Here is a 27,446-nt window from a genome sequence, read left to right on the forward strand (position 1 = left end):
CCCCTGAAGCAGTCACTTCACTCTGCCTAAGCTAACCCTGTGGTGTCCCACTGATTTTAAGTGATTTTTCCCTTAGCACAGAGATCTATCATGTCACTAACCCAGAGGCCCATTAACATAGGGTTGTATCTAACACTGCTGTTTCACTCGCACAGCAGATGTCTGCTTGCACAATGGAACTTCCCCTCCTCTCCTCTGCAGCCCCCCAGGCACCATCAGAATATGTTCTAGAGAGTTCAGGAACCCTCCAGAGCAAATTTTGGGGGTGGTGTAGGGAGAAGAGAGGCAGGGGAAGTCCTGTTCCACAATCAGAAGTCCACTTGGGAAGCACTGGATACAACCCACAGGACCTCCAATACCACAAGAATCCTTTCTTGGGTCCCAAAGCAGCTCCATGAGCCCCCAAAAAACAGATGTGTAGGAAGCACCCAAAGACTTAGCAGACACCTACTGAAATTGATAGGACTTATCACATGAGGCACAATGAATTTGTCCCGTTGATTTCAAAGGGGCTAAATAGCATGACAGGTTAGTCTGGATCTAACATGGAATATATTTCTCAGGATTAAAGTATTACAATTAAGATTCAGTAGCTAAAGTGAGCTTCATTCAAGTTCCCATATCCTGCCAATGCTGTATAGCTTTAGGGCAACTCCAAAGCATGTGGATCAAACTGTAATTAAGTTCATGGAAAAGCCAAGAGACAGGTGATATTATAGAATGGTTATTTTGCTGGTCCTGCCAGTCAATCTGGGTTGTGTCTTTCCCCCTCATACCGCTTTCAGTTATACCTTCTGAAAATGCTAGAAAAACATGCCCTACATACATTTTGATCTCCACTGGATGGTGTCAATGTGAAGAGTAAAGTGCAGGCATGCATAGGCACACACGAACAAACTAGAACTTGCAAAAGGATACAGGCATATCCACACATATGCTCAGGCATCTCAAAAGCAATTTCCCATGGAAATGAAATTGACTAGCTCAGAACTGACTAGCTTGCAATCTGGTCTAGTCAATCTGAGAACTCTGTTGACCTGAATAAGACCAGAGGAAGTAGACACAATTAGCATATTAGGAAGAAACCAACTTTTTCATCCTATAGAAAGCTGATCTCTTCCCACCCCATGTTATGTCTTAAAAAAGGATACATACATATATGCACATGTATATGTCTGACATTTATAAAAAGAGCCCAGATAGGATTGGTGTAACCATGCGTGAACACAAAACAGTAATCCCATTAGGACATCTTCCAAAGCTCTACACCCTAGTTATTAGTTTTCTTAGACTCAATAAGAACAGAAGCTATGACAAGAAGACTACACAGGCCTTTGGCCTGATCCAGTGGGGCTCTCCTTGTGTTCTTAAATCAAATTAATGGACCCCCCCCAAAAAAGGAGTGGGTTGATTCCATTGTTCCCCACATCCCTCAACAATATAAAATAAAAACTTCTGTATATCATGGTTGCAACATTCCAAACAGATAATTAAGACCAAATAAAGGTGAGCAATCTTGTGATATATAATCACATTCTAACACTGAGAACGTTTGTGAGGTAGGAGTAGAGAGATCCATGTTTGCATCCCTTACTCAGCCACAAAGTTCACTGGGTGACTTTGGGCAATTCAGCACAGCATACCTCACAGGGTTGGAGAAACAGTGGGATTAAGTGCTTCCTATACTTTCCACTTATGTCTGAGAAAAATGACATCAGAAAGATGCAGAAAGATTCATGAAGACAAGCAACAACTAAACCAAACAGAAATACTAGGCTCTTGCCTTTTTCACCCCTCAGAACTGTCAGTCATCCTAATAGATTATAATGCTTTGTTAACTATGGTCAGCCCCATTTTTCGTACTTGTCATGGAAGATAAAGCTATCAATGGCTACTAGCCGTGATGGCTATGCTTTGCTTCCATAGTCGAAAGCAGTTGGCTTCTGAATACTATTTGCCAGAAACTTCAGGAGAGGAGACTGCTCTTGTGCTTAGGTCCTACTTATGGGCTTCCCATAAACATCTGGTTGGCCACTATGAAAACAGGATGCTGGGCTAGATGGACCACTGGCCTGATCCAACAGGCTCTTCTTATGTTCTTATTCTAATCTAGAAATGCACAAAAGTTTGCATTGTCTCTAAACTTGGGGCTCAACACACCCTAGCTGGACTCCAAGAGTGGCAGATTTTGAGGACCCATTAAAAAAGGTCAATTATCTATTTTATTATTATATTTTACTACCATAGAGAGAGGGGCATATATTGGATTCTCTGCTTCAGGCTCTGAAAACGTCTTGGGCTTTCTCTTCTAAACTTGGTTCAGAACTTCTAAGGGACCACAGTAGTGCTTTTTAAGATTGCTGTGCAGGAAATAAGTTATGTACATTTTGGTGTGTCCAATGACAATCCCTACTAGATGGAGTCAACATGAGGAATAAGGTGTGGGCATGTACAGGTACACATGAACATACTGAAACTTGTGAAATAATACAGGAGTATCCATATACGTGCTCATGAATCTCTCTTCTCCTTTAAAAAAAAGAAGCTTCCCATAGAAATGAAATTGACTAGACCAGAAGCAGCTTGCTATCTGGACTTGTCAATCGCAAACTCTTTGACTTGAATAAGGTTAGGGGAAGTAGCTACACTTAGCAACCAGGAAGCGACCAGCCCTTTCCTCCTGCAGTAAACTCTTCCATTTCCTTTCCACCCCGTTCCGCTGGTAGTTGCTTCCATGAATAGAGGCATATTCCAGGGGCAGCACTATCCAGGTTTGGTTTTCCTTCAGAGAGCGAGCACTAGAGTCTTAAGGTACCTTTATACAAGTACACAAATGAGTCTTAAGGTACCTTTATACAAGAATACAAATGGGGCCACAGAGCAGGCACTCTTTGCAAATCTGCTGCCCCACACCAAGATTCCTAGGGACTGATTCTGTGCCCACAAGGTGCTCTTCAGGCAACTTGCAGTGCTCTCTCCCTCTGTTTCTAACTCTTGCCAAACTTCCACATGCTGTTTCTTTCCCCCACACACCTGTCCTTTCCCCTTAGCTGGAGGGTGGGGAGGGCTGTCACCCATCAGAGCTTGGAGAAGTTATCTCCTTCAAACACACAGAGATCCCTATCTTCTAACCATTTGCTTCCACTGGGAACATCAACCAGCCATTTTGGACTACTAACCCGTAATCTGCCTAAGAAAGGAATGTTCAGTGGGAAGCCACAATAAGAAATCTATCTATATATCTACAGTATATATAGATATATTGTTAAACTCCAAAGTGACCCAACTTAGCACTCAGTTTAAAAGTACAGAGAGTCGTTACTTGAGTCCTAGAAGCTTGAAGGCAAACAGTCAAAGAGAATGGAATTTGTTAGGCTTTCTACTGATGTGATTGCTCGGCCACATGATATCAGATTGTCGATACCTTATTCCAGTGGGCTTCCGGTTAAAGCCCCAAGGCTTCTCTTCAGTGCGTTCTTTGCAATGTTTTTCCTATTAGCTCTTTCCACTGCTAGACTTTCTTTGGGTCTCAAGTCCTGCTTCAATCATCATTTTTAGCTATTTAGGCCAGTAAAATCTCTTTGATACCTGATGTGCAGTCTTGCCTTGTATATCTTTCCTAGGAAGCTCATACTACTTGACCCAAAAGCCTCTCCGCAGGCAGTGCTGATCAAAGACACCATCACTCCTTCTTCTGCAGTAACCAAACCCCACGAGTTTGATCCATATAACAGCCCTATCAACATGACAGGCTTCTAAAATGTTCGCCTGAGGGCTTGTCTCCTCCATACCCAAACCAACTTATTAAATCTGCTCTCTTCTTCCTCCAGTTGTGAGCTGCGTTCAGCTTGACCAAAGGAAGAAGGGGGGGAAGGGGGGCAGCATTATCAGGAGCAGAGGGCATGCAGAATACGGACCCCCAAGCTTTGTGTTTGCCCCACACTGGTGTTGCATTTGTCCCAACTGAGAAGACATGCATGAAAACATTGCAATGTTCAGATATGCCCCATTGACCTTATTTATTACAGTTGTATTCCACCTATTCCTTCCATGATAGGACTCATCATGGGGTTTCTAGACACCAGACCCAAATGAACCTAGCTACAGTAAGGCTGGTGCATCTTGTATCTTCAGACACCAGCCAGTGCAGATGTAGACAGACACTCTCTTCTGGTGTCACCCTTAATCATCTGCATTTCTAAGCGGTGTGCATAAAAATAAGACATACATAAAATAAACAATAAAATCATCATAAAACCAACCTCATAAAACTATCTTCAAATGACTGCTGAAACAAGCAAGTCTTCATGCCTGAAGTTCAGCAACGAGGGTGCCTATCTAATATCAGTTGGGAGAGAGTTCCACAAGCTTGGTCCCACTACACTGAAAGCATGGCTTGTTATCTTCATCTTATAACTTTGTTCCATCCAACTAGAACTGAACTGGAGCCATTGCGTTTTAATAATAATACTATTTATATAATGCATTACAGCAGGGACAGGAAACCAGTGACCCTCTGATTGATGTTGGATTACAGCTCCAATCATCCCTGACCATTGGCCATGTTGGCTGAGGCTGATGGGAGCTAGAGTTCAAAAACATCCAGAGAACCACAGGTGTCACTATCCCTACTTCAGCGTCAAAGCAGCTTCACATATGTTCTCACTCAGTAAGTCTGGGCAATATTATTTAGGGTGGTATTCAGTGGTAGCCCTACTCAGAGTAGACCCACTGACTAACTTAGGTTCATTAATTTTAATGGGTTTACTCAGAGTATGACTTAGTTGAATATAACCCTCAACAAACTCATCACAGATAGGCCACATCCCCACCAGACATTTATTCCACTTTAAGCAGTCATGGCTTCTCACAAAGAATCCTGGGAAGTATAGTTTGTGAAGGGTGCTGATTATTATTAGGAGACTCCTGGTATGGTGTAGTGGTTAAGGTGTTGGACTATGACCTGGGAGACCAGGGCTTGAATCCCCACATAGCCACGAAGCTCACTGGGTGACCTTGGGCCAGTCACTGCCTCTCAGCCTCATGAAAACCCTATTCATAGGGTCCCCATAAGTTGGATTCGACTTGAAGGCAGTCCATTTACATTTTATTCCCCTGACAGAGCTCCAATGGAGCGGTTTAACAGTCAGCCTCTCTTCCCAGAAAATTCTGGGAACTGGAACTCTGTGAAGGGAACAAGGCATCTCCTAACAACTGTCAGCACCCTTCACAAACTACACTTACCAGGATTCTTTGAGGGAAGCCATGACTGTTTAAAGTGGATTAAACGTCTGGTGCGGATGTGGCCTTAATTGGCAGGCAAGTTTACTCTTTTATTTAGTAAATGTATATCCTGCCCTTCCTCCCCAAATTTTTTTTTTTTAAATCTCATGATGAGCAAGCAGTCAAGAGAAAACTCGATCAACACTTCTCACCCTTCTATCTGCTCAAGTAATAGTGAACAATGTTACAAATGCTGTTAAAAGCAAATACTTCCTTTAAAATAAAGGTTTCCAATCATTTTTCTGTAGAGGTGCCTTTTGAAAAAGAAAAGGAAGTTTCCAACCATTCTGATGAACTGCGGTGTTTCAGAGATAACGTTAATCTCAAATGTGGTCAGAGAGCAATCAATCCGAATGGAAATATTAACTACCATGAAGCTATTTGCCAAAATTCCTCCCAACATGGGTGTCTGGAAGTCCATGCCCCTCACTTGAACTTCTTCAAACAAAGTTCATAATAAATCCAACACACCATAAAGCAAACACTTCCATTAGCACCCTCCTGTTGCTCTGGCCCAAACCTTGCAACTAGACACCTCTGCGCTTGTCTGCTGCCCAACAGAGTCTGACCCCGTACAAGGTACTCAAAAATTCCATCTTAGATCCCCCCCGCCCATTCACCCCAAAGAGCTCAATATGTCACACTAATATGTCACACTACCAAGAAAGAAATATATTTATTGTTATCTCCAAGAAAAGACTATAGCTTCTTTTACAAAGCTAGTACACGAAATATGCTTAGACTAATGGAAACAACCAAATTTAGGCTTTTTTCTTTTTTTAAAAGAAAGTTAACAAATGGAAAGAACTTTCTGAAATTCCAATAAATCACTGAAATTGATAAGCCACATTGTCACAATCATTTCAAATGACATCTAGGCAGTATAAAGGGAGGCAGGAGGGGAATCTGTTAAGCAGCATGGCATACACCCTTTACTTAAAACACATACACCAGAAATTTGCATCAAATCCAGCCTCAATAAAGGCTAAATAGTCTGAGTAAAAATACGCAAATTGCCCTCATTTGCATAAAGTATTCTGACTATGCCAGTTATAGAAAGGGACAATAAACTATGCATGGGACAGAAGCCTCATTTCCTGATCCCCCAACCACTTTGAAGCCTATAGCTGCAATTATGAGCCCTAGAATAATTAAATACAATTAAAAGTAAAAATAAAATACAATAAATAAAAACATATTTGCAGGACAACAAATTCAGTGGCTTTTCAGGGCATGCAGAACAGCCTGCCATTAAGCTAAAATTGTCATGGGTGTAAGGTCCCACCGCATTGCTCTATAATGGCTATTTATTTCCATAGCTAACATAAAGTATGCCTGTACTGGGAGTTGTGGGATGCTTGTGTGGTTGTGTACTTCACACTGATCATGCCACCCAACTATTTCCATATCATGGGCAAATCTCCAAGCCAGAAGTTATTTAATTAGTTAATTTATATCCCACCCTTCATCCCAAAAGGAGCCCTGGGCTGCAAACAATAGGCAATAAAAGCAACTTTAAAACAATCTTATCAACAAAACATTTCAAAAACACCTTAAAAACAATTCCAATACAGATGCAGACTGGGACAAAGGTCTCTAGTTAAAAGGCTTGTTGGAACAGGAAGGTCTTCTGTAGGTGCTGAAAAGACAACAGAGATGGTGCTTGTCTAATATTTAAGGGGAGGAAATTCTAAAGTGTTGGTGCCACAATACTAAAGGCCCAAATCCTATGTTGTGCAGAACAGACCTTCTGATAAGATGGTATCTACAGAAGGCCCTCACCTGAAGAGCACAGTGATCAACTGGGTAAGTAAGGGGTGAGGTGATTTTTCAGGAACCCTTGTCCCAAGCTGGATAGGGCTTTATACACCAAAACCAGTTCCTTGAACTTAGCCTGGTTCTAGGCAGCATCACTAATATGGCCACATCTCAGAGGTTTGAATGGTAGCAGGGGTGTCATAGATGCATCAGGCATCTGATTAAGTAGTGCAATAGTGTTTAAAGGTGTACACAGCTCTTAGCTGGTTTTGCTTGAAAAATTAATTATTCCAGAATGGATGTAATTGTCAAGTGCATGTTGCAGATGGAAATGGTGACCATCAACACTCCTGCTCTAAGCAAGGAACAGCAGCACATGTTGTGTTCCTATTGAAAACCTTAGTGATAGTGCAAGGACAAAAGATGAAGCTAAATGGACATATCCAATAATCTCAGATGAATTTTTTTAAAAAAAATTATTGATGGATAATTTCTGCCTCTAAGTCTAATTCACACACTCACCAGATCAAGTATAAGCACGTTAAGAACCAATGCTTCCATTTGGATTAGCACCTGGCTGCCGTTCAGAATCTTTAAATGAACACCTGCATAACTGCCCAGAGACAGATCTCTAACTCGTGCTCTGGTCATTTGCAAGGATTTTTCATTAAAATTCATTAAAAACAGATAACTCCAAGAAGCAGCCCACAGATCACATGATACTGTGGGTACTTGTGAAAGACAACACCCTTGACATACATACACAAGAGCATCTATCTAGTCCAATCTAGAGACATATCTTACTTGGTCACCTGTACTATAGTAAAGTTGGCTTTATGCATCCAATTAAGAAACACTTTTGCCCCATTGTAAATTTTAATTGGTGTTAAATGTGCTTTCATTCTTCTTAATGCTCTTACATCTGGTTTATTAATTTTGCCTCTTGAGTTTACCAAGTGCAATAGTTCTAGCAGTAAAATATTCAAGCCTAACTAAATATCTTGTTAGGTTAAGTAAGAGGGATTGTGACATAAGGAAAAATGCTTATTGGACAATTCTAAAGCAGAGATGGGGTGGGGCATTTCAGGCGCAGGGGCCAAATGTGGCTGTCTAGGTCTCTCTATTTCGCCCTCAGGATTCTCACCAGGCAATGGTTCCCAATTTCCACCCCCCACCCCCGTGGACCACTTAAAAATTGCTGAGGGTCTTGGCGGACCACTTCATGGGGCTTTTGTTGCCTGTGGTAGGAACTGCTATGAGCATACTGCCCTGAACACACCTGATCTCGTCTGATCTCGGAAGCTAAGCAGGGTCAGGCCTGCTTAGTACTTGGAAGGGAGACCGCCTGGGAATACTGGGTGCCGTAGGCTTAGAGGAAGGCAATGGTAAACTACCTCTGAATACCTCTTACCATGAAAACCCTATGGATACATCCAAAAGATTCATAGGGTCGCCATAAGTTGTAATTGACTTGAAGGCATATAACAATAACAGCAACTGTAATGCACTGTGCTGGACACTGTATGATTTTTAATTGTAGTTTGTTTATTTCTTGCATCTTGCATTTTATTGTATTACCATTTAAATTCTGTAGAATATCATAGAATTCAAATTGTAATACAATAAAATACAATATATGAGAAAATAAAAGAAGCCACTGATATACGATTAAAAATCATACAGCATTCTAGCACAGCACAGTTAAAATACAATGACCTTTAACACCCAAGACGCATTTTCAGGACACACCCTATTCCAGTAAATGTAATTTATTTTAACTATTTTTAAATATTGAATTTTAAATGGTTGTAACCCAACCTAGGATCTGCAATGTGCTTTTTTTTGGTACAAAATGAGGTGCCAATACTCATATATTGATAATAGTGCTATGGGTGCCAGCACAAAATGGATGCCATGCACAGCAAAAAAGGTGCTGGTACTCCACACTGGTGAATACTGTCATAAACACACAAAAAGCCCTGATAATAATAATTCAATATACATATTTAATGCAATGGATGTACCATCTTCTATATTCAACTACAAATTCATTCACATGCCATGGACCAACTATAAATCTACTGACATGCTGTGGACCATCTGAACGAAACTCGCAGTCCACTAGTGGCCCAAGGACTACAGTTTGGGATCCTCTGTTATGGCCCATTCCCAAGGCCACATCTCACACTGGACCTTGCTCTGTGCCTTCCTTGAGTGCTTTTGCCTGGCTCTGAAGTGTAACTGTGCCCATACCCTCTTGCTTGCATGGATGGAGAGATGTGTGTGGGGTGCATAGAATCCTCTGACTTCTGTATGGCTGGAATCTAGTCTACTGTTCAAAGAGTCCTATCTGTTGCTCTGCCCATTGTTCCATCTGGCTCCACCACCACCCCTGCCATGTGGTGCCTGGAAGGTCACCCATAAGCTTTATGGACAATAAGGGAATGCACCCTCAGCCAGAAAAAGGTTTTCCAGCCCTGATATAAAGGCAGATGACGATCAGCGCAGGTCGTGGAGTCTGGTAGGTTGTTTCTTTTTTTGGAGGGGGTAGAGTCACCCAGAGGACTACATTATCACCAATCTCTTGTATTAATCCACCTTCAGAATGACCTCAAAGGTAAAATGCCCAGCATCTTTCCAAACAACTGTAGAATTGGGTGGGGTTCGCTGATTAAATATACTTTTTCAGAGAAATGTAAAAATGGCTTATACTGAGTCAGACCACTGGTCCACCTAGCTCAGTATTGTCTACCTGGCAACGGCTTTCTCCCAGTCTTACCTGGAGATGATGGGGATTGAACCTAAGGCCTTCTGCATGCAAAGCTGATGCTCTACCACTGATCTACGGCCCTTCCTTCCTCTCAGTCTTGCCTCTCGATTATCATTTGGTCCTGATTTATGCTTCTGTCTGACTTATGGCTTGTACCACATCTCTTTGTTCCCAGCTCCTAACTCACCTCTGACCGCTGTCTCAATCTACTTTAATTTGATAAGTTAGAACTAAGAACCGCAGCTTTAACAAAAGAAGGTGTGTGTGTGCATGTACGGGGAAAGAGCTGATCAATGTGGGGAATTAAGTAGACCAAGGGCAGGTAACAGGCCTATGTGCACCAGCTTCCAATCCCTGAAGTTAGGTTTAAACACAATCTTAAGCAAGTTATATGTTAACAGCTGTTTAATTTATATGGATCACAGCAGCCTAATGCCTTTATTCACATCCTCCCGTGGCTATAACCCTGGGCTTTGAGAGGATTTAGCTTTATTCTGTTTAAGGATTTCTGTACTTCATTATGATGATGACGATGAATCTCAGGGAGAGGCATCTTCAGACCAGACGTCTCATAAGCAAGTGGCTTAGGAAAGCAGTCAAAAGAAATATGGTGTCTTCTAGAAAAAGGTAACTTGCTGAAAGTCAACTATGCCAGACAAAAGCTCTTTCAGCCAACCAACGGGAGGGAAAAAAGTCTTCAAGTGCTTGCTTGAAGAGGTCATGCATTTCATTAACATATTAAAGAGCTTTTCTCCTTCTGCATGATGTGCAATGAAATTGTTTAATTAATATAGATCCATTATTGAGAATGTAATTATCGAACTATTGCCTTAATATCCCATGCAAGTAAAGTAATGCTCAAGATTCTACAACAAAGGCTCCTGCCATATATGGAGCGAGAAATGCCAGATGTCCAAGCTGGATTTAGAAAGGGAAGAGGCACCAGAGATCATATCGCAAACATTTATTGGATAATGGAACGGACCAAGGAATTTCAGAATAAATCACCCTGTGCTTTATAGATTACAGCAAAGCCTTTGACTGTGTAGATCGTGAAAAACTATGGAATGCTTTAAAAGAAATGGGGGTGCCACCGCATCTGATTGTCCTGATGCGCAACCTACACTCTGCACAAGAGGCTACTGTAAGCACAGAATATGGAGAAACCAATTGGTTCCCCATCTGAAAGGGTGTGAGACAGGGGTGTATTTTATCTCCCTATTTATTTAATCTATACGCAGAACATATCATACGGAAAGCAGGATTGGACCAAGAAGGAGGAGGTGTGAAAACTGGAGGGAGAAATATCAATAATTTAAGATATGCAGGCGATACCATACTATTAGCAGAAACCAGTAATGATTTGAAACGAATGCTGATGAAAGTTAAAGAGGAAAGCACAAAAGCAGGACTACAGCTGAACGTCAAAAAGACTAAAGTAATGACAACAAAAGATTTATGCAACTTTACAGTGGACAATGAGGACACTGAACTTGTCAAGGATTATCAATACCTTGGCACAATCATTAACCAAAATGGAGACAACAGCCAAGAAATCAGAAGAAGGCTAGGACTGGGGAGGGCAGCTGTGAGAGAACTAGAAAAGGTCCTCAAATGTAAAGATGTATCACTGAACACTAAAGTCAGGATAATTCAGACCATGGTATTCCTATCTCTATGTATGGATGTGAAAGTTGGACAGTGAAAAAAGCAGATAAGAGAAAAATCAACGCATTTGAAATGTGTTGTTGGAGAAGAGCTTTGCGGATACCATGGACTGCAAAAAAGATAAATGATTGGGTGTTAGAACAAATTAAACCAGAACTATCACTAGAAGCTAAAATGATGAAACTGAGGTTATCATACTTTGGACACATCATGAGAAGACATGATTCACTAGAAAAGATAATAATGCTTGGAAAAATGGAAGGGAGTAGAAAAAGAGGAAGGCCAAACAAGAGATGGATTGATTCCATAAAGGAAGCCGCAGACCTGAACTTACAAGATCTGAACAGGGTGGTTCATGACAGATGCTCTTGGAGGTCACTGATTCATAGGGTCGCCATAAGTCGTAGTGGACTTGGAGGCACGTAACAACAACAAATTGAGAATGCATTCATGCAGCAGTCATGACCTGATCTCTGCTTGCATAATCTTAGGATAGATTATCCAATTAATGGAGGATTGCAAGTGAGGAGAGATGGTGCAGGGATTGTTGGGCCATGAATTCTGATTCCCTTCCATCCTCATATTCTTATTATAGGAGATACAGTCTATCTATTAGCTATGCTTGGTTTTTCTTTACAAGAACAATATACTTCAGCACAGTCATCAAGCAAAAGCTTGAGAGAAGCCCTACAGGAAAAAATTATACCAGGCTTTAGCGTTATGTTATGCCATTATATGTAACATCACATGTGGCTTTTTTGCTGGCTAATCTGATAATTTCATTTACATTTTCCAGATAAAGTAATAAAAGTACACGGGATCATTTTGACTCAGGGGAGCAGGTATGGGGAACCTGTGGCCCTGCAAATATTGTTGAACTACAACTCCCATCAGCCCCAGACAGTATGACCAATGGTCAGGGATGATTGGAGTTGTAGCCTAATAACATCTGCAAGGCACTACGTTGAGAAACTATTTGGGGAAAGAGGTGGGCATCTATTAGTAACAGAATTCCTCCTTGTTCCAGTGGTTAAAAATGGTATGTGGCTCCCCAGTTAGTAGGGACAGAACTACTTCTTATTAACATATGGGCTGATTAAGATGGGAAATTCTGCCCCCCGCACACACTGCTCATCTGAGACCAGCTCTATATTTGTTTGTGATTATGCCCATATAATTATGGAACTGGCCAGTCCTTTTTTGGCACAAGCCCTTCTAACAAAAACCTTAACTGAAGCCTGGCAGGAATTATTTACAGAGACTGTGGGCATGTCAAAATACAGGCTTTCATGAAAGGTGTGCATTTCTTAGTTTCTGAAACTAGGCACACATTTACTTAGGACCCTAGAAGTTTAATGTGCTAATGGAATTAGCAGTGGCATTCTGTGGTTATGCAACGACAACAAATTCTGTAACTCTGATTGTCAGACAGCCATGAATTCAGTGGCTAACCTCGCTTGATGTTAATGAAACTTCAGAAGAAGAAAAAAGAAACTTGAGGTGGAGATTATGATGGATATAAAAAAAAATGTATTAATGGTGGGCCAAAATTTCCTGCTCATTTTCAAGGGACCATTTGTTCTCTGGTGAGAGTATTTCAAAACTTCTGATACTACAACCAACAATGAAGGTTTATTGTACCTTCATCTCTCTGAAAATACTAATCACCTATCTCCCAGTGAAATGGGATCCTGTATCCTATGGTCATAAACAAGTTTTGATTGGATCAGAGGACAACTCAACTAGATAAGATCAAAGTGACAGTAAAATTAGTACACACATGGTCTATTGTCCCATTCTGTGATACCTGAGGTCTGCTGACTGTGAAGCAAATTAAGAGATGAATGTATTGTCTTTACAACAATGGGAGATTACAAAGCAACAAATGCTGTTCAAACCAAGATTGAAAATTAGGAAACTGGATTACTGAACTAATTTGCTAAAGAAAAAAAGACAGAGATTGAAGAGTTCTTCTGTTTGGAGATTGCAACATTAGCTCTCTTCAGGCATTCATAACGCAATTTAAGTAAATACACAAGAGAGGACAGTTGAGATGAGTGAGCTAGTTTTGCCCCATCACCACTGCAAAGAAGGGAGTGTTCTGTACTCACAGAGCTTTCCTGCACATTTTAAAACCCTGCAAAAATTCTAAAACTGTCCTCTGCTGCTGGAACCGCAAACAAAAGTGCTTCTCACAAGTGTATGTGTGTGTGTGGGGGGGGGGGTGAAGAGTAGTATCACATCCCCATTGATGACCTCCATGCATTTTGCTGAACATGGGAATAGAACATGGGAATACATAAAACTGGGCATACATGGAGTTCTTCCATATGAAGAGGAACCTTGCTTGTCATACTCAATTATCATGTGGGAGGGAACAGAATCATAGCCATTGCATTGTTGTTACACAGCATGACTGACCTGTATGTAACAACTGGGACTAACCTCTGCATGTTGGATGAAGCATGGGAACATGTAGAACTACTGTGGAAGATCTTGAGATGAAAAATGAAATTGAGGAAGTGTCCAAACTAGGGAATGTTGTAGTAATGGGTGACTTCAACTACCCTGACATAGACTGGCTACATATGTGTTCCAGTCACGACAAAGAAGCAAAATTTCTAGATAATCTAAATGTCGGAGCCCTAGAAGAGCTGGCCATGGAACCAACCAGAGAGACAGTGACCCTGGAATTAATCTTAAGTGGCACCCTGGACCTGATGCAAGCTGTAAGCATTGTCAGACCGATTTGCAGCAGTGTCCAGAATGCTTTTCAATTAAACATACATGTAAATGGCCAATTGCCAAGAAAATTCAACATGGTCACATTTGACTTCAAAAGAGGAAACTTCCCCGAAATGAGAGGATTGGTAAAAAGAAAGCTGAAAGGCAAAGTCCAGTCAAATCATACTCCAAAATGCTTAGGAGTTGTTTAAAAAATAATAGTAGAAGCTCAAGTGGAGTATATACCGCAGATCAGGAAAGGTACCACCAGGGCCAATAGGAATAATGAGCAGAGTCAAATAAGCTATTAGAGGCAAGAAGGCATCCTTCAAAAAATGGAAGTCTTGTCTGAATGAGGAGGAAAAAAAGGAACACAAACTCTGGCAAAAGAAATGCAAGAAGACAATACGGGAAGCTAAATAAGAATCTGAGGAATATATTGCTAAAAATATAAAAATCAACAACAACAACAAATCCTTAAATGCATTCAAAGCATTTGATGACAAGGGAGTCAAAGGTGTGCTAAAGCAGGATAAGGAGCCTGCAGAGAAACTAAATAAATTCTTTGCATCTGTCTTCTCTGTGGAGGATATAGGGCAGATCCCTGTACCTGAACTAACTTTTGAGGAAGGGAGTCTGAAGAACTGAGACAAATAGTAGTGACGAGAGATGCAGTTCTTTTCATGAAGCACATTTTCACACAGCGCACAGTTAAACTATGGAATTTGCTCCCACAAGAGGCAGTGAGGGTTGCCAACTTAGATGGATTTAAAAGAGGGTTAGACAAATTCATGAATGAAAAGGCTACCAGTGAGGCTATGTCCTGCCTCCACAGGTGGACACAGTTGCTAGAAACTGCAGGAGGGATGAGTGCTCTTTGCATTCACATCCTGCTTGCCATATGCAACTGGTTGGCCACCGTGAAAACAGAAAGCTGGACTAGATAGGCCACTGACCTGATCAAGCAGGCTTTTCTTACGTTCTTATGTTCTTAACTGCATGTGTACAGAGCCTGTATATGCAAATGAGAACACAAGATTTCCTTGTGCAAGTACAGGCACTGTTCATGCATAGCTGTATACACTTAGAAGCCTTTCTCACAGCCTGCCTAATGTGCAGATGTCACACACAGAGCCAATGAGTGTGATCCAATTATCTCCCCACACACTGATTAAATATATGGAAGGGAATGTGAGAAACAGGCTAGACATCCATGAGAAACCATTTTATGGAAGTTAGGGCTCTCTACAGCCACTGGTTTCCATAGTCAAGTGGAAGACACATACTACTGTGTCTGGTCTATGGTCTGGTTATGAGACAAAAAACTGCCTTAGTTAACACTGGTGGATGATCCTTGCTTTAAGCCTGACACCAGTAACGCAGGTCTGTTGATCTTGTACAACCTCTCAGAGGCTTTTGATACTTCAGATTATGCCATTTTAAACATCATGTTGGTTCCAGTCCTTTTCATACAACTAGATGCAGAAGGTAGTCATTGGGGATGCTGCCTTGAGCCCCTGAAAACTGAATTCTGGAATGCCACAGGGATCAGTGTTGGTGTCTCAATCCTGTTTAACACTGCCAGGAAGCTTCTGGGAAGTGATCATTCAGAGTTTTGAGTGGGTGTCATAAGTATGCTGACGACACCCAACTCATGTCAATTACTAGACATCTGGACACTGTCCTAGTCCCAAATCACAGTCGGAAGCTGTGGTCATGTGGATGACTGTTAAGATGAATCCAGACAAGTGAAGCCCTATTCACACAGTTACCTGAGTAGAGCAGCAAATGTAGGGCTGTGCTCCCACCCCCACCCTGACACTGCATTCCTACCATTGCTCCACCCACAACTTGCTTCTAGGTATGATTCAAGGTTGTGATGCTTAATAATAAATTCCTTCAGCTCCTGGCTCCCACATATCTCAGAGTGCAACTCTCTTCAGGAATTCCTCTCCATGCATTCTCAAACCTGTGAAGAGAAGGGCAAGACCACACATGCTAGACGTGCCCCCATATCCCTGTCTCTGGTAGCTGGGCCTCAGACTTTAATGCACTGAGCAAAAGATCTGGAGTGCAAGCATTTGCACATTCCGCTGAAGATGCTCAGAACCCTCCATACTATGACAAATCCTGAACAATCTGTTTTCTGGATGTCTTCACAAGGCTGGAGTTTCTTTTGATTTTCTGGATGTCAGCTTCAGTTCTCTTCTCAGAACCTGCTCCAAGCTCCACTTCTACGCAAAGTGAGAACTGACCTGGTGAAGAAGCAGGGCTTTCAGATCAGAAGTCCCAAGGATGCAGAATAAATTCCCTCCTCAAAATCATCTCTTGTATTGGTCTTCTGTAGGCAATGCAAAACAAATCTTTTCTCTTTGGTCTTTCTTTCAACTGGTTAATTTTATTTGCTTTTATTAATTCTTTTGTTTGGTTTGTTTTACCTGTCATGGTACACCACCTTGAGTTACCTAAGGTACCTAAACAAATGGGTTTAATTAATAAACAAATGAAGGTAGGTGACATCCACTCTGTTGTTGTTGTTATGTGCCTTCAAGTCGATTACGACTTATGACGACGCTATGAATCAGTGACCTCCAAAAGCATCTGTCATGAACCACCCTGTTCAGATCTTGTAAGTTCAGATCTGTGGTTTCCTTTATGGAATCAATCCATCTCTTGTTTGGCCTTCTTCTTTTTCTACTCCCTTCTGTTTTTCCCAGCATTATTGTCCTCTCTAGTGAATCATGTCTTCTCATGATGTGTCCAAAGCATGATAACCTCAGTTTCATCATTTTAGCTTCTAGTGACAGTTCTGGTTTAATTTGTTCTAACACCCAATCATTTATCTTTTTCGCAGTCCATGGTGACTTCCACCCACACACTAATATTTGGGACCTTCCTAAAACTCGAAGTGCAGAAAGCTTTGAAGGCAGAAGAATTACATATACTGGACACTTCTGGAAATAGAGCTACTGGAAAACAGATGGCTGTTCTTAAGATACCTTGCTAGCATGTTCAAGTTTGATGCTTTCACCTGCAAAATGGAAGGCTCCACTCCAGGTCACACACAGTCATCTGTTGGCAAAGCAACCAGAGTTTTGAGCTAGCCTTAAACCAATTTTTTTTAAAAAAGCAAAGCTGAGATTTCTTGTAACAGCAACAGCAAAGACATTAACAAGGCTAGGCTATTAATCCAGTTAACGTGTTTTCTTCTGAAATAAAACCCAATTCTGGATGATATCCAAAAGCCATCAGTTTGAAAAGGCTTGGAGTAGTTGAAAAAGCATTTAGGTAATATGCACTTTTCTTTTTTATCAACAACATTTAAGAGTTCCTCTAAGCTATCCAACAACTGAGAAAGTGATAAAATTTTAAAACACTACCTGTTCTTCCCTAGTAGTATTTTAATTTTAAGCATTAGGATCTCATTGTTTGTTTTCCTCCTTTTTTTTGGCATACCACCCCAAAGATGGAAAGGAAATGACATTTTAAAGATCTGCTGTATCAAAAGACTTGTTATAAGAGGAGCATAGAGTTGGAGTGCTACATGCTGTCAGAACCAGAAATGCTAAGCTAGATAAGGTACTCAAAAAGTTTTGTAAACAATATCTCAATTGACCGGCATATATCCTCTTCATCTGCCCAGCCTGAATGGCTACAACCCACGTAATGTTACACATTGGTTTCTGGTCCAGACCATTCATCTCTCTAGGTGTGACATACAAACAAGGCTAAAGGTGCTCATCAAGAATAGATAATGAATGCTTGGTGTTTTCTTTACTGCTAATGTTAGCATTAAACAGTAACAGTCCAAGATCAGGAGCACCACTGGCTCAAGTCCCTAAAAACTGAGGCGGGGCAGAAAAAGAGTAGGACAACCTACCACCTGTCTGCCTCCAAGGTCTCCCCACACCTTTGTTCTTTCTCTTCACCCATTCTGAAGTTGCAGTTAAAACAAATTAATTGGATAGGTTTTGATTCTTTTCGTTGGATGTTTTGCTATGCCTTCTGCTTAAGAAATTAATGGAACTTTCCCTTTCATTCCAGAGGTCCTTGCAGTAACTTTGGTTTTACTGCTGCTTTGACTGTCACACTGCAACTATTGTGGACCTTTAGAAGAGCGCTCCAAAATTCAGGGCAAAGCGACTTCCGGGAAGGGTGACTTAGCCTGTGCCTGCTTTTGAGACGGGCTCCTGCCTCAAAAGAAGCTTATTCAGATATATCAGTCAGTTTTTTCTTTTTTTTTTGACTGATTAAACTTCTCCCGGGTAGGGAGAAACGAAGAGATTAACCTCAAAGCCTATTTTTGTTGGGACGACCAGATCTCATTAATTTATGGGACGAGGTCCAGCCGACGAAGGTGGGACGGATTTTCAACAGCAAGCTCTATCTGTTAAAGCGAACGTTCATCTTATCTTCTAAGAGAGAACGCACTAACAGGCAAGCACCCTTCTTTCTATATTTTTCTTTTACTTGACTTAAATTGTTGCTGTTTAAAAGAGATTTGCCAGATTGATCGGTTTTTGACATCTCACTGGGGAGCCGTAACTTCTCTCTGCTACGCACTAATTAATAGCTTATCTCTGTTTTTGTTGCAAAAAGCTGTCCTGGATTTGCATTCTAAAGATACACACAGAAGAGGGATTTCTATTCCAGATTTTTATTTTGAAAAATATTATACTGTTTTGAGACTACTCTCTTTTTGGTCTATTTTATTTTGACGAATCTGTTTCTTGACGATTGCCATTAATTGCTTCGATCCTGGGAACTGCATTTTGTTTACTTAACTATTGGAGAGATAAGGCTGTCTGCTCTGTTTATACTGTGATGTCACCAAGTTTGGAGTATTAACCCAATTGTTGCTGAAATAAGAAGTGGTTTTCCTATATTTTTCTTTTAAAATGGCAATTAAGAAAGTGGCTGAGAATCTGGAAATAACTATGTTTCAGAGAATAATGAATGAGATTGAGATAACGAAAATTGAATTGAGTAAAATGAAGCAGGAGATTAAAGATATAAGGGTCCCTGTGAGAGAGGTGACCCTGGAAGGGGTCCCTGTGAGAGAGGAGACCCCGGAGATTGGAATAGGGGTCCCTGTGAGAGAGGAGACCCTGGAGACTGGAATAGGGGTCCCTGTGAGAGAGGAGATCCCGGAGATTGGAACAAACGTGGAACAGGAACAAGATTTGGAGTCTATGGACTTTAGAAATAAAATCTATTGTTTGGAACTCAATGTTATCTCTGAAGAAATTAATGAAGATTCTAGAGATAAAGTTATCAATGGCATGGATTATCTTCTGGACTGGAATGATGTGATGGAGCCCAATATAGAGAAAATCTATGGAATTAACTGCAGCCATGTGACAATGGAAAAACTTTTAAGAGATGACCCAGTGTATTTTGAAAAAAAGAACAGAGATATGATTTTACAGCAGTATTTCAGCAACTTATTCAGAATGGATGGCAAGAAAATATTTGGGATAGAGGTAATTCCCATCAGACTCTTATTATATGACTATGGCTTTGACAGCAAGATTATTATGGAATACTGATAATGGAAGATTGGATATTGAAATTACTGGACTTAACAAGACTACTGAAGATGGAAGATGGAAAATGGAACTAATAGAGATAATAGAACAATGGCTACTGAAATTACTGAACCTAACAGATTCTGATGTGATGGATTAATTGAAATGTTTATTTTGACTATGGTTATGACAATAAGATTATCATAATTAGTAATGAGATGGATTAATCGATATGCTTATCTGGAAAAAAAAAATTGATAGATATATTTCTTAAAGAATTGAAACCTCTCTTTGACTTTTTGTGGAAAGAATAAAGTATTGTTTATGAGATTTGATGATTAAGTAAGATAACTACTGGAGGAAAGTGATTTTATAATATGACTTAAGAGACAGGATTGCTATATATTATAGACTTATAACTGATTTGATCTTTGACAAATGGGAAGTCAATATTTTACTCTTTATTTTTTATTTTTGTTTTTTTTTTTTTCTTCTTTTCTTTTTTTCTTTTTGTTTAACTATTTTTGATTTTGTTTTTTGTCTTTGAATGTTTTATGATTTTGTCTTGTATGTTTTATGAAAATCTGAATAAAAATTATTGAAAAAAAAAAAAAAAAAAAAACAGGCATAATCCAGCTAAAAGATGCATCTTAGCCCAGGTGAAGCCCAGCACAATTTGACTCTATTTTGTGTGATAAATTTTTGTCTGAGTTCTTGGGCTCAGAAACCTTAAATAAAAAAATAATGTATTCAAAATTCAGGGCAAAGCATGGTGTCCTCCTCCTCTTCCATAGAGCTCCAAGTCACTGTCCCAAATAACATTCCTCACTCCTTGCAAACTCATTATTGGTCTTTCCTGCCTTCATTCTCAGGAACTTCTGGTGCATATTTATCGCATCTGCCCTTCTATTTTCATTCTTTGGAAATTATGATTGTTGGCATAATTATTGTTAAATTAATATGGACTTACATACAGGGATGGGCAAATCTGTCTATTTCTAGTCCATGCCAGTTCTGCCAGTGTTCATTCCTAAGCCCATTTTGTCATGTTTCCAGACAAAACACTTCTTTAAAAAAATATTTTTATCTCATTGTGCCCATTTCCAAATGTATGTTACCCTAAAATACACACTGCAAAACTGCTTAATATTTAAAAAATATCTAAATGGTATACAAAAATACAACACAAAAACAACAATCTTTGGGATCAAGAAATAGCCTAGGGAAAAAACATGTTTTTACAAAATGTCAGAAGCAACTGATGGAAAATGCTTCGCATATGCAGAGGAACAGGCAATTCACAGTGCCAGGGCACTGGCAGAAAGTGCCCATTTTTGGGTCACTGCCCTGTTATATTCTGTAGGCAGTAGGGCCACAAGTAAATTTCCCCAGATGATCTAAATCAGGTGTGGGGAACTTTTGGGCCTCCAGATATTGCTGAACTACAACTCCCATCAGCCACAGCAAGCATGTCCAATGGCCAGGGATGGTGAGAGTTGCAGTTCAACAACATTTGGAGGGCCAAAGGTTCTCCATGCTTGATCTAATTCCAAGTGATCTTACAGGTGTATACAGGTGGTCTTTCAGGTAACTTGAGACCAGAAGTTCAGCAGGGCTCTATATGATTATAACATGCCCCAGTAGCTGATTGGTATTTTAGTATGTTTTTCAGCCAAAAACTGTATCACAAAATTTGGACACTGAGAAATCCAAAGGATAATTACATTCTGATTCATATATTAGTCCAAGAGGTGCAAATTATATCAGTTTGCTTAACAAATGAAGACCAAACAGAATTTTCTTCCATCTGTAATTACATGAAGGCACCCCAAGAAGAGCAACTAAACTTGCTCACAGAGCTGAAGCAGCTGATGAAAGTTTATGGCTCAGCATTGCTGTGATTAACAAGGGGGCAAGAGAAAAAGGGGCTACCCAGAAATTATTTAAAGGTTCAAAAGTGCTATGGAGGACAAGGGATAATTTACAGCAAAATCTGGGGACAATATGAAGAATGGGAGTGAAAAGGTTCACTGTAACCAAATTTGACGAGGCATAGGGTTGGGATTCCACAGGAAAAAATCCATTGAATTTAATGAACCAAACTTAGTCATTTCTATTAATGTCAATGGGTCTACTCTGAGTAGTACAAGTACTGCATGTCACCCAAAGTTTAAACATAAAGTAATTCTGCTTTGGAAGTATGGGTCATGTCCTATTGCTGAAAATTGTTATAAGCAAATAAGAAGGGATCCACTAAATGTAAGGATGCATTGTAACTGTTAAACACTGAGAGCAGGATGGCTGCGGAATACTGCCTGAGATCTTAGGAGAGCTGTTGTCAGTCAGGGCAGTAGACAAGACAATTGGTCTGACTAGCTGTGAGCCAGCTCAATGTGATCTAAATCTAACTCTCCCGATCCTAATTGCCAAATTATATACATACAAACCTATCAGGGGCATAGCAGATATTCAAAACGGCAAAGCACACCATTAATTTTTATTGTACTCAACGTTTCTTTTGAATGCTTGCTAGCCACCCTGGATGGTGCATAGGCACCCGAAGGGCGGGATAACGCAGAAATAAAGAAATAGTAGCTCAACATGCAGTAAAGAAATGCCAATTGAGATATTCAACATTCTTACAGCAGAAATCAGAAGCAAGCAGCCTCTGAATCAAATTCAGACCTCTGATAGGAACGGGGATGTCAGAGAATTCTGATGAAAATGGAGACAGGAGTGGAAATTGCCTATGCTCACTTATTTCCGTGCCCGAAACAGATATCAATCCAGTTAATAAGATCAGTATTTGCTGTTGTTGATGCTTTTAGTCCACAAACAATACATAACTGATTACATTTTTCCCCATTTGTATTGTGCTTCCTTTGCACTGAAATGAATGGGGTAGAATAACGTAATGACAACAAATTAATTGCATAAATTATGTAAGTTTGTTAATTTTGTCGCAGTGGACAGTGAGACGAATAACGTAGTTTTTGCCAGAAGATGAACTGCAGCAGAACGGAAACAGTGTAGCATGTAACGAATCCACAGCAGAGCAGAAAATGCTGCCTTCTTACATCCCTAGATAGGAGCCACATGATCTTCAAGTTCTCACCAACTACCCTTGCCTCTTTTTCCCTCTCCTGAAGAAGGTAAGAAGAGCCCTGACAGATTACACCAAAGGTCTGTTCTAGTTCAGCATCCTGTTTTCACAGTGGCCAACCACATGCCTCTGGGAAGTCCACAAACAGGATACAAGTGCCACAGCACTCACCTTCGATATTCTGTTTACCAGTTTCAACATGCACTGCATCCTTTATGGCATGGGACAGGGAAGCTGTAGGAAAAGAGAGAGCCATGACAGGTAATGGCCCCACATACACCACCATTTCCCCCTCTCCTTGCTTGGAATGGACCCAGCATTCCAGTAGCATGAGAGGAGAAGGCCAAACAGCTAGTTCAGTGCTGGAAGAAAAGGCAGAAGGTGGCAGGAAATAGGAGATGTAGAAGGAGCTTGCTTGCAGGGTAAAGGGGACTCTTCAGAATGACCCATCAGGAAATCTAATAACTGGCAATTGAATTATAATATGATCTTTTAAGATACTATACTCAACAAGGCCACAAAAGAGCAATGACAAGAAATCATTTTGCATTAGTAAATAAAAGAGAGAGACACGTACTATAATTCATAGTTCTTATAAAGGGCTGGCACCAGGCATGAATGGGCCCTTGGGCACCAGCCTGCCCTGGGCCTGCAGTGCCGCAGCCCAACACCCCTTCCCGATACAGGCTAATAAGCCCGCCCGCATGCCCCACCTTCCTCCTGTGTGGTGTGAATGACATGTGCAAACAATGCGCACACCTGTCATCAACCAAGATAGTCGTGGGGGCATCAGCCCCTTAGGGAAGCCCCTACTGCCATCTTGGATGATTGTAAATATGTGCATGCAGCACACATGGTGTTCACCCTGACAGAAGAGGTAGGTAAGGCGTTTGTGAAGGCTCAATGAAGCCCACACTGCCTGTATGGGTGTGTGTGTGCTTGGGTGCTCCGCAATGCACTGCAGCATGGGATTGCAGGACCTGATGCTGCAGCAGATCATGGAATGAGAGCCCCACCCTAAGCAGGGGCCCTCAGCCAGGCCCATCCTGGCTGCACTTGGCACCGGGCCTGCACATGGGTATATGAACAACCACTCAATCCACAGTAAGCATGGATGCAAAAGCACAAAACTGTGCCCACTCCTCCTGAAAAATCTGCAAAAGTGGCTTTTATGGCCATCAGTGTGTGCTAAGGCAGAACACAAAAATAGTAAAATGAAATGTAAACAAAACCAAAAGAAATAGAAAGCGTATGTCAAAAGCACACACACGCTTGACCTTCTCCCACTCAAAATATCCTTGCTTCCTGTCCTCAGTTTAATCCATCACAATCTTGGACTGTCTTTGACTATATAATCTTATCCTACGTGTTGATGCGAGTATATAAACAGAGAATGTTAGGAAGGGATATTTTATACTCATCATTTTTAACAGATATTTACAAAGATTAGAGAAATCACAGAATATGAGTTTCTTACTACTTCCTCCATTTCCTCCCTACTTAACACGACTGATCAGATTCTGCCCAATATCAGGAGGCTGATGTAAACACACAAACACAGTCCAACTGTAATTAGCTTCATTTTTCCACAAAGCAGGCACATCTATCCCTAACCAGGCAGTACATGACTATAGAAACACAATGCCCCTATCTCACCTGCATATTAAAAAGCTTCCTATCATAACCAACCTTCTTCTTAGGTCGCAATCCTACACACCAACCATCTCCAACCTGGTGCCCTTCAGATGTTTTAGGCTACAGCTCCCATCATCACCCCCAGGTGGCATGTGGCCCAAAACATCTGAAGGGCACTAGGTTGGGGAAGGCTGCTTATACACACATACCTGGATGTAATTCCTACTGAACGCATGGAGCTCTCTTCTGAGTAGATCTACAGAGGTCTGTGCTGTCCCTTTAGTCAACTGCTCATGGTTTAAAATATGAATCTTATGCTATGCTGTTACAGAACTATGTTCTATTGAATAGAGTTGTACGCTGTGCTTCAGTCCTTGTGTGTTAACAGACAGAGGTGATGTACAAGTCAGATGGCATCTCTGAATTTTGAAAAACAAGAGACAGTGTTCCGTCTATCTTAATTAAACAAGCACAGCTTTAGGCAGGAAAGGAGCTCATAAAAACCGGTTTTGGCATTTGGTGTGCTTACCTCCTGGACAGTGCCTCAGGGCCATTTTACATCTTCTGGACTCTGCAATGGTTGGGCATGGTATCGTGTCCTTTGCTGGCTTTTTCACAATTTGCCTTGTCCTCGTTTCCAAACCCCACTTAAATCCACATGTCTTGTTGTTTCTGCTGCACGTTCCCCATTCGCTCCAAGGGCCCACTTCGCAGCCTTCTGAGGAAACCAATAAAAACACACAATGCACAGAATGAGTTAACATCCTCTTGTCTTTGGCTGCCTGTACATGGTTCTTCCAAAATACATGCCACTGGGGATGGGGGGAAGAAGAAATCCAAAACTTCGGAAGTGGTAGATGTTGCTAGTCAGTCAAAGGCGAATGATGGCTTTCTTACAGTTTGAGGAAATTTCCACAGGTTGACCTGATTTAATCCCACCAACACCAAGTGAAAAAAGGATCTGGTTCAGAAATAAGCCCTGAAATGTGTGAGGGAGACACTGAAATCTCTGTTCTACCATTAATTTCCCCCACCTCCTTCCCTCCCCACTTTGCTGTTATTTTCATCTTCCCTTCCAAAAAGGGTTGCTTTTGAGTGGTGTTCTAATTATTTTCAACCAGGGGCTGGGGACTGTGTGTTCCTCCAGCTGTTGCTGGATTATAACCCCCCATCATCCCTGACCATTGGCCATGCTGGCTAGGACTGATGGGGGTTGGATTCCAACATCATCTGGAGGTCCACAGGTTCAGCATCCCTGCTTCAATTCATGGAAACCTCTGGTCTGTTTTTCTGGTCAAACAAGAACAGGTTTAGATTAGAACATAGGAACATAAGAAGAGTCCTGCTTGTCGTGAGCCCTGCAGGAGGGGGGTGGACTGATGAGAATGAAGCGCAGGAGGAGGAGGAGGAGGAGGAGGACTTAAGAGTGGGATGGTTGAGCCGGTGAGGGGAAGAACAGGGAGTTGGACTCAGAAGGTGCCCCAGCTCTAGACTTTGACAGTTGAACCCTAGCGGCTCTGGATAGCCCTGTGGAGAGTCAACCTGGCCAGCCAGTTGTTTCCCAGCCTGATGTTCCCCCTCTCCCTGCGCCCGTGTTGCACACGGGCAGCCCTCCTCCCTCTGAGGCGGAAGATGGGACGGTGATGGGGGCTCCGCCTCCACCTCCGCCTCGCACCAGGAGGTGAATGTGGTGGGAAATTCAACAGGCACAGTTGAGGTGAAGTCTTTGCCTGTGCGCACGCTCCCAACAGTGACAGTTAGCAAGTTGGGTGTCTGCCTAGCCTTACTTCAACCGAGGGGGGGGGGGAGTAGTTGCTGAGTCAATGTCTTAGTGCAGCAAAGTTCTGCCTAGTTAGACCTAGAGAGATGCTGAGTTTATTTATTATTTATTTAATTTATATCCCGCCCTTCCTCCCAGCAGGAGCCCAGGGCGGCAAACAAAAGCAGTAAAAACCCTTTAAAACATCATAAAAACGGACCTTAAAATACATTAAAACAAAACAACTTTAAAAACATTCTTTTAAAAAGCTTTAAAAACATCTTTAAAAAAAGGGTTAAAAACATATTGGTTAGTGGGGGGGAAGGTTTTTAAAAGATATTAAAAGCAATTCCAACACAAACACAGACTGGGATTGGTCTTAACTTAAAAGACTTGTTGAAAGAGGAAAGTGTTCAATAGGCGCCGAAAAAATAACAGAGATGGTGCCTGTCTAATATTTAAGGGGAGGGAATTCCACAGGGTAGGTGCCACCACACTAAAGGTCCGTTTCCTATGTGTGCAGAACAGACCTCCTGATAAGATGGTATCTGCAGGCGGCCCTCACTTGCAGAGCGCAGTGATCGACTGAGTATATAAGGGATAAGTTGGTCTTTCAGGTATCCTGGTCCCAAACTGTATAGGGCTTTGTACACCAGAACTAGAACCTTGAACTTGGCCCGGTAGCAAATGGACAGCTAGTGCAATTCTTTCAGCAGTGGGGTGACATGTTGGCGATACCCTGCCCCAGTGAGCAGTCTCGCTGCCACATTTTGCACCAGCTGCAACTTCCACACCAACCTCAAGGGCAGCCCCACATACAGTGTATTACAGTAATCCAGCCTGGAGGTTACCAGTGTGTGGACAACAGTGGTCAGGCAATCCCGGTCCAGTTCTGAGTAAGCTGAGTTCTGAGTAAGCTGTAGGTAGATCATGAAGCGCACTGAATTGCAACTTTCTCTTACTATAATAACAGAGAAAACCACAGCCATGTCTGAGTCTTAGTTCTTTGAGTTTGGGTAGGACACTGCTGGATCAGACCAAGCATCCCCCATCATTCCCATACAGTATGGCCAATGATCAGGAATGATGGGAGATGCAGTCCAAAAACAGCTACAGCTCCAAGATTGGGGAAGGCTGCCTTACACATACATATAGATCTCTATGCACATAGCTTCCCCATCATTCTCTGGAATCTCAATTGTGCAGGATTCCAGAAGG

The 27,446-nt window shown here is 41.4% G+C and overlaps 1 protein-coding gene and 1 pseudogene across 3 annotated transcripts in view; one reads left to right on the plus strand and one right to left on the minus strand.

Annotated features, from left to right (window-relative positions):
• RSPO2 (R-spondin 2) overlaps nucleotides 1–27,446 on the minus strand; it is a 172,790-nt gene that overhangs the window by 36,693 nt on the left and 108,651 nt on the right. For 2 of the 3 annotated variants that reach the window (XM_061607454.1, XM_061607448.1), the window contains exon 5: nucleotides 24,999–25,187. In XM_061607454.1, the coding sequence (XP_061463438.1) occupies nucleotides 24,999–25,187 (189 nt within the window). The remainder of the gene's footprint in view (nucleotides 1–24,998; nucleotides 25,188–27,446) is intronic. The other variant, XM_061607459.1, reaches the window with a different exon arrangement.
• On the plus strand, nucleotides 8,293–8,411 carry LOC133375764 (5S ribosomal RNA; annotated as a pseudogene).

This window comes from Rhineura floridana, chromosome 1 (genome assembly GCF_030035675.1).
Source record: "Rhineura floridana isolate rRhiFlo1 chromosome 1, rRhiFlo1.hap2, whole genome shotgun sequence".
Classification (NCBI taxonomy): domain Eukaryota; kingdom Metazoa; phylum Chordata; class Lepidosauria; order Squamata; family Rhineuridae; genus Rhineura; species Rhineura floridana.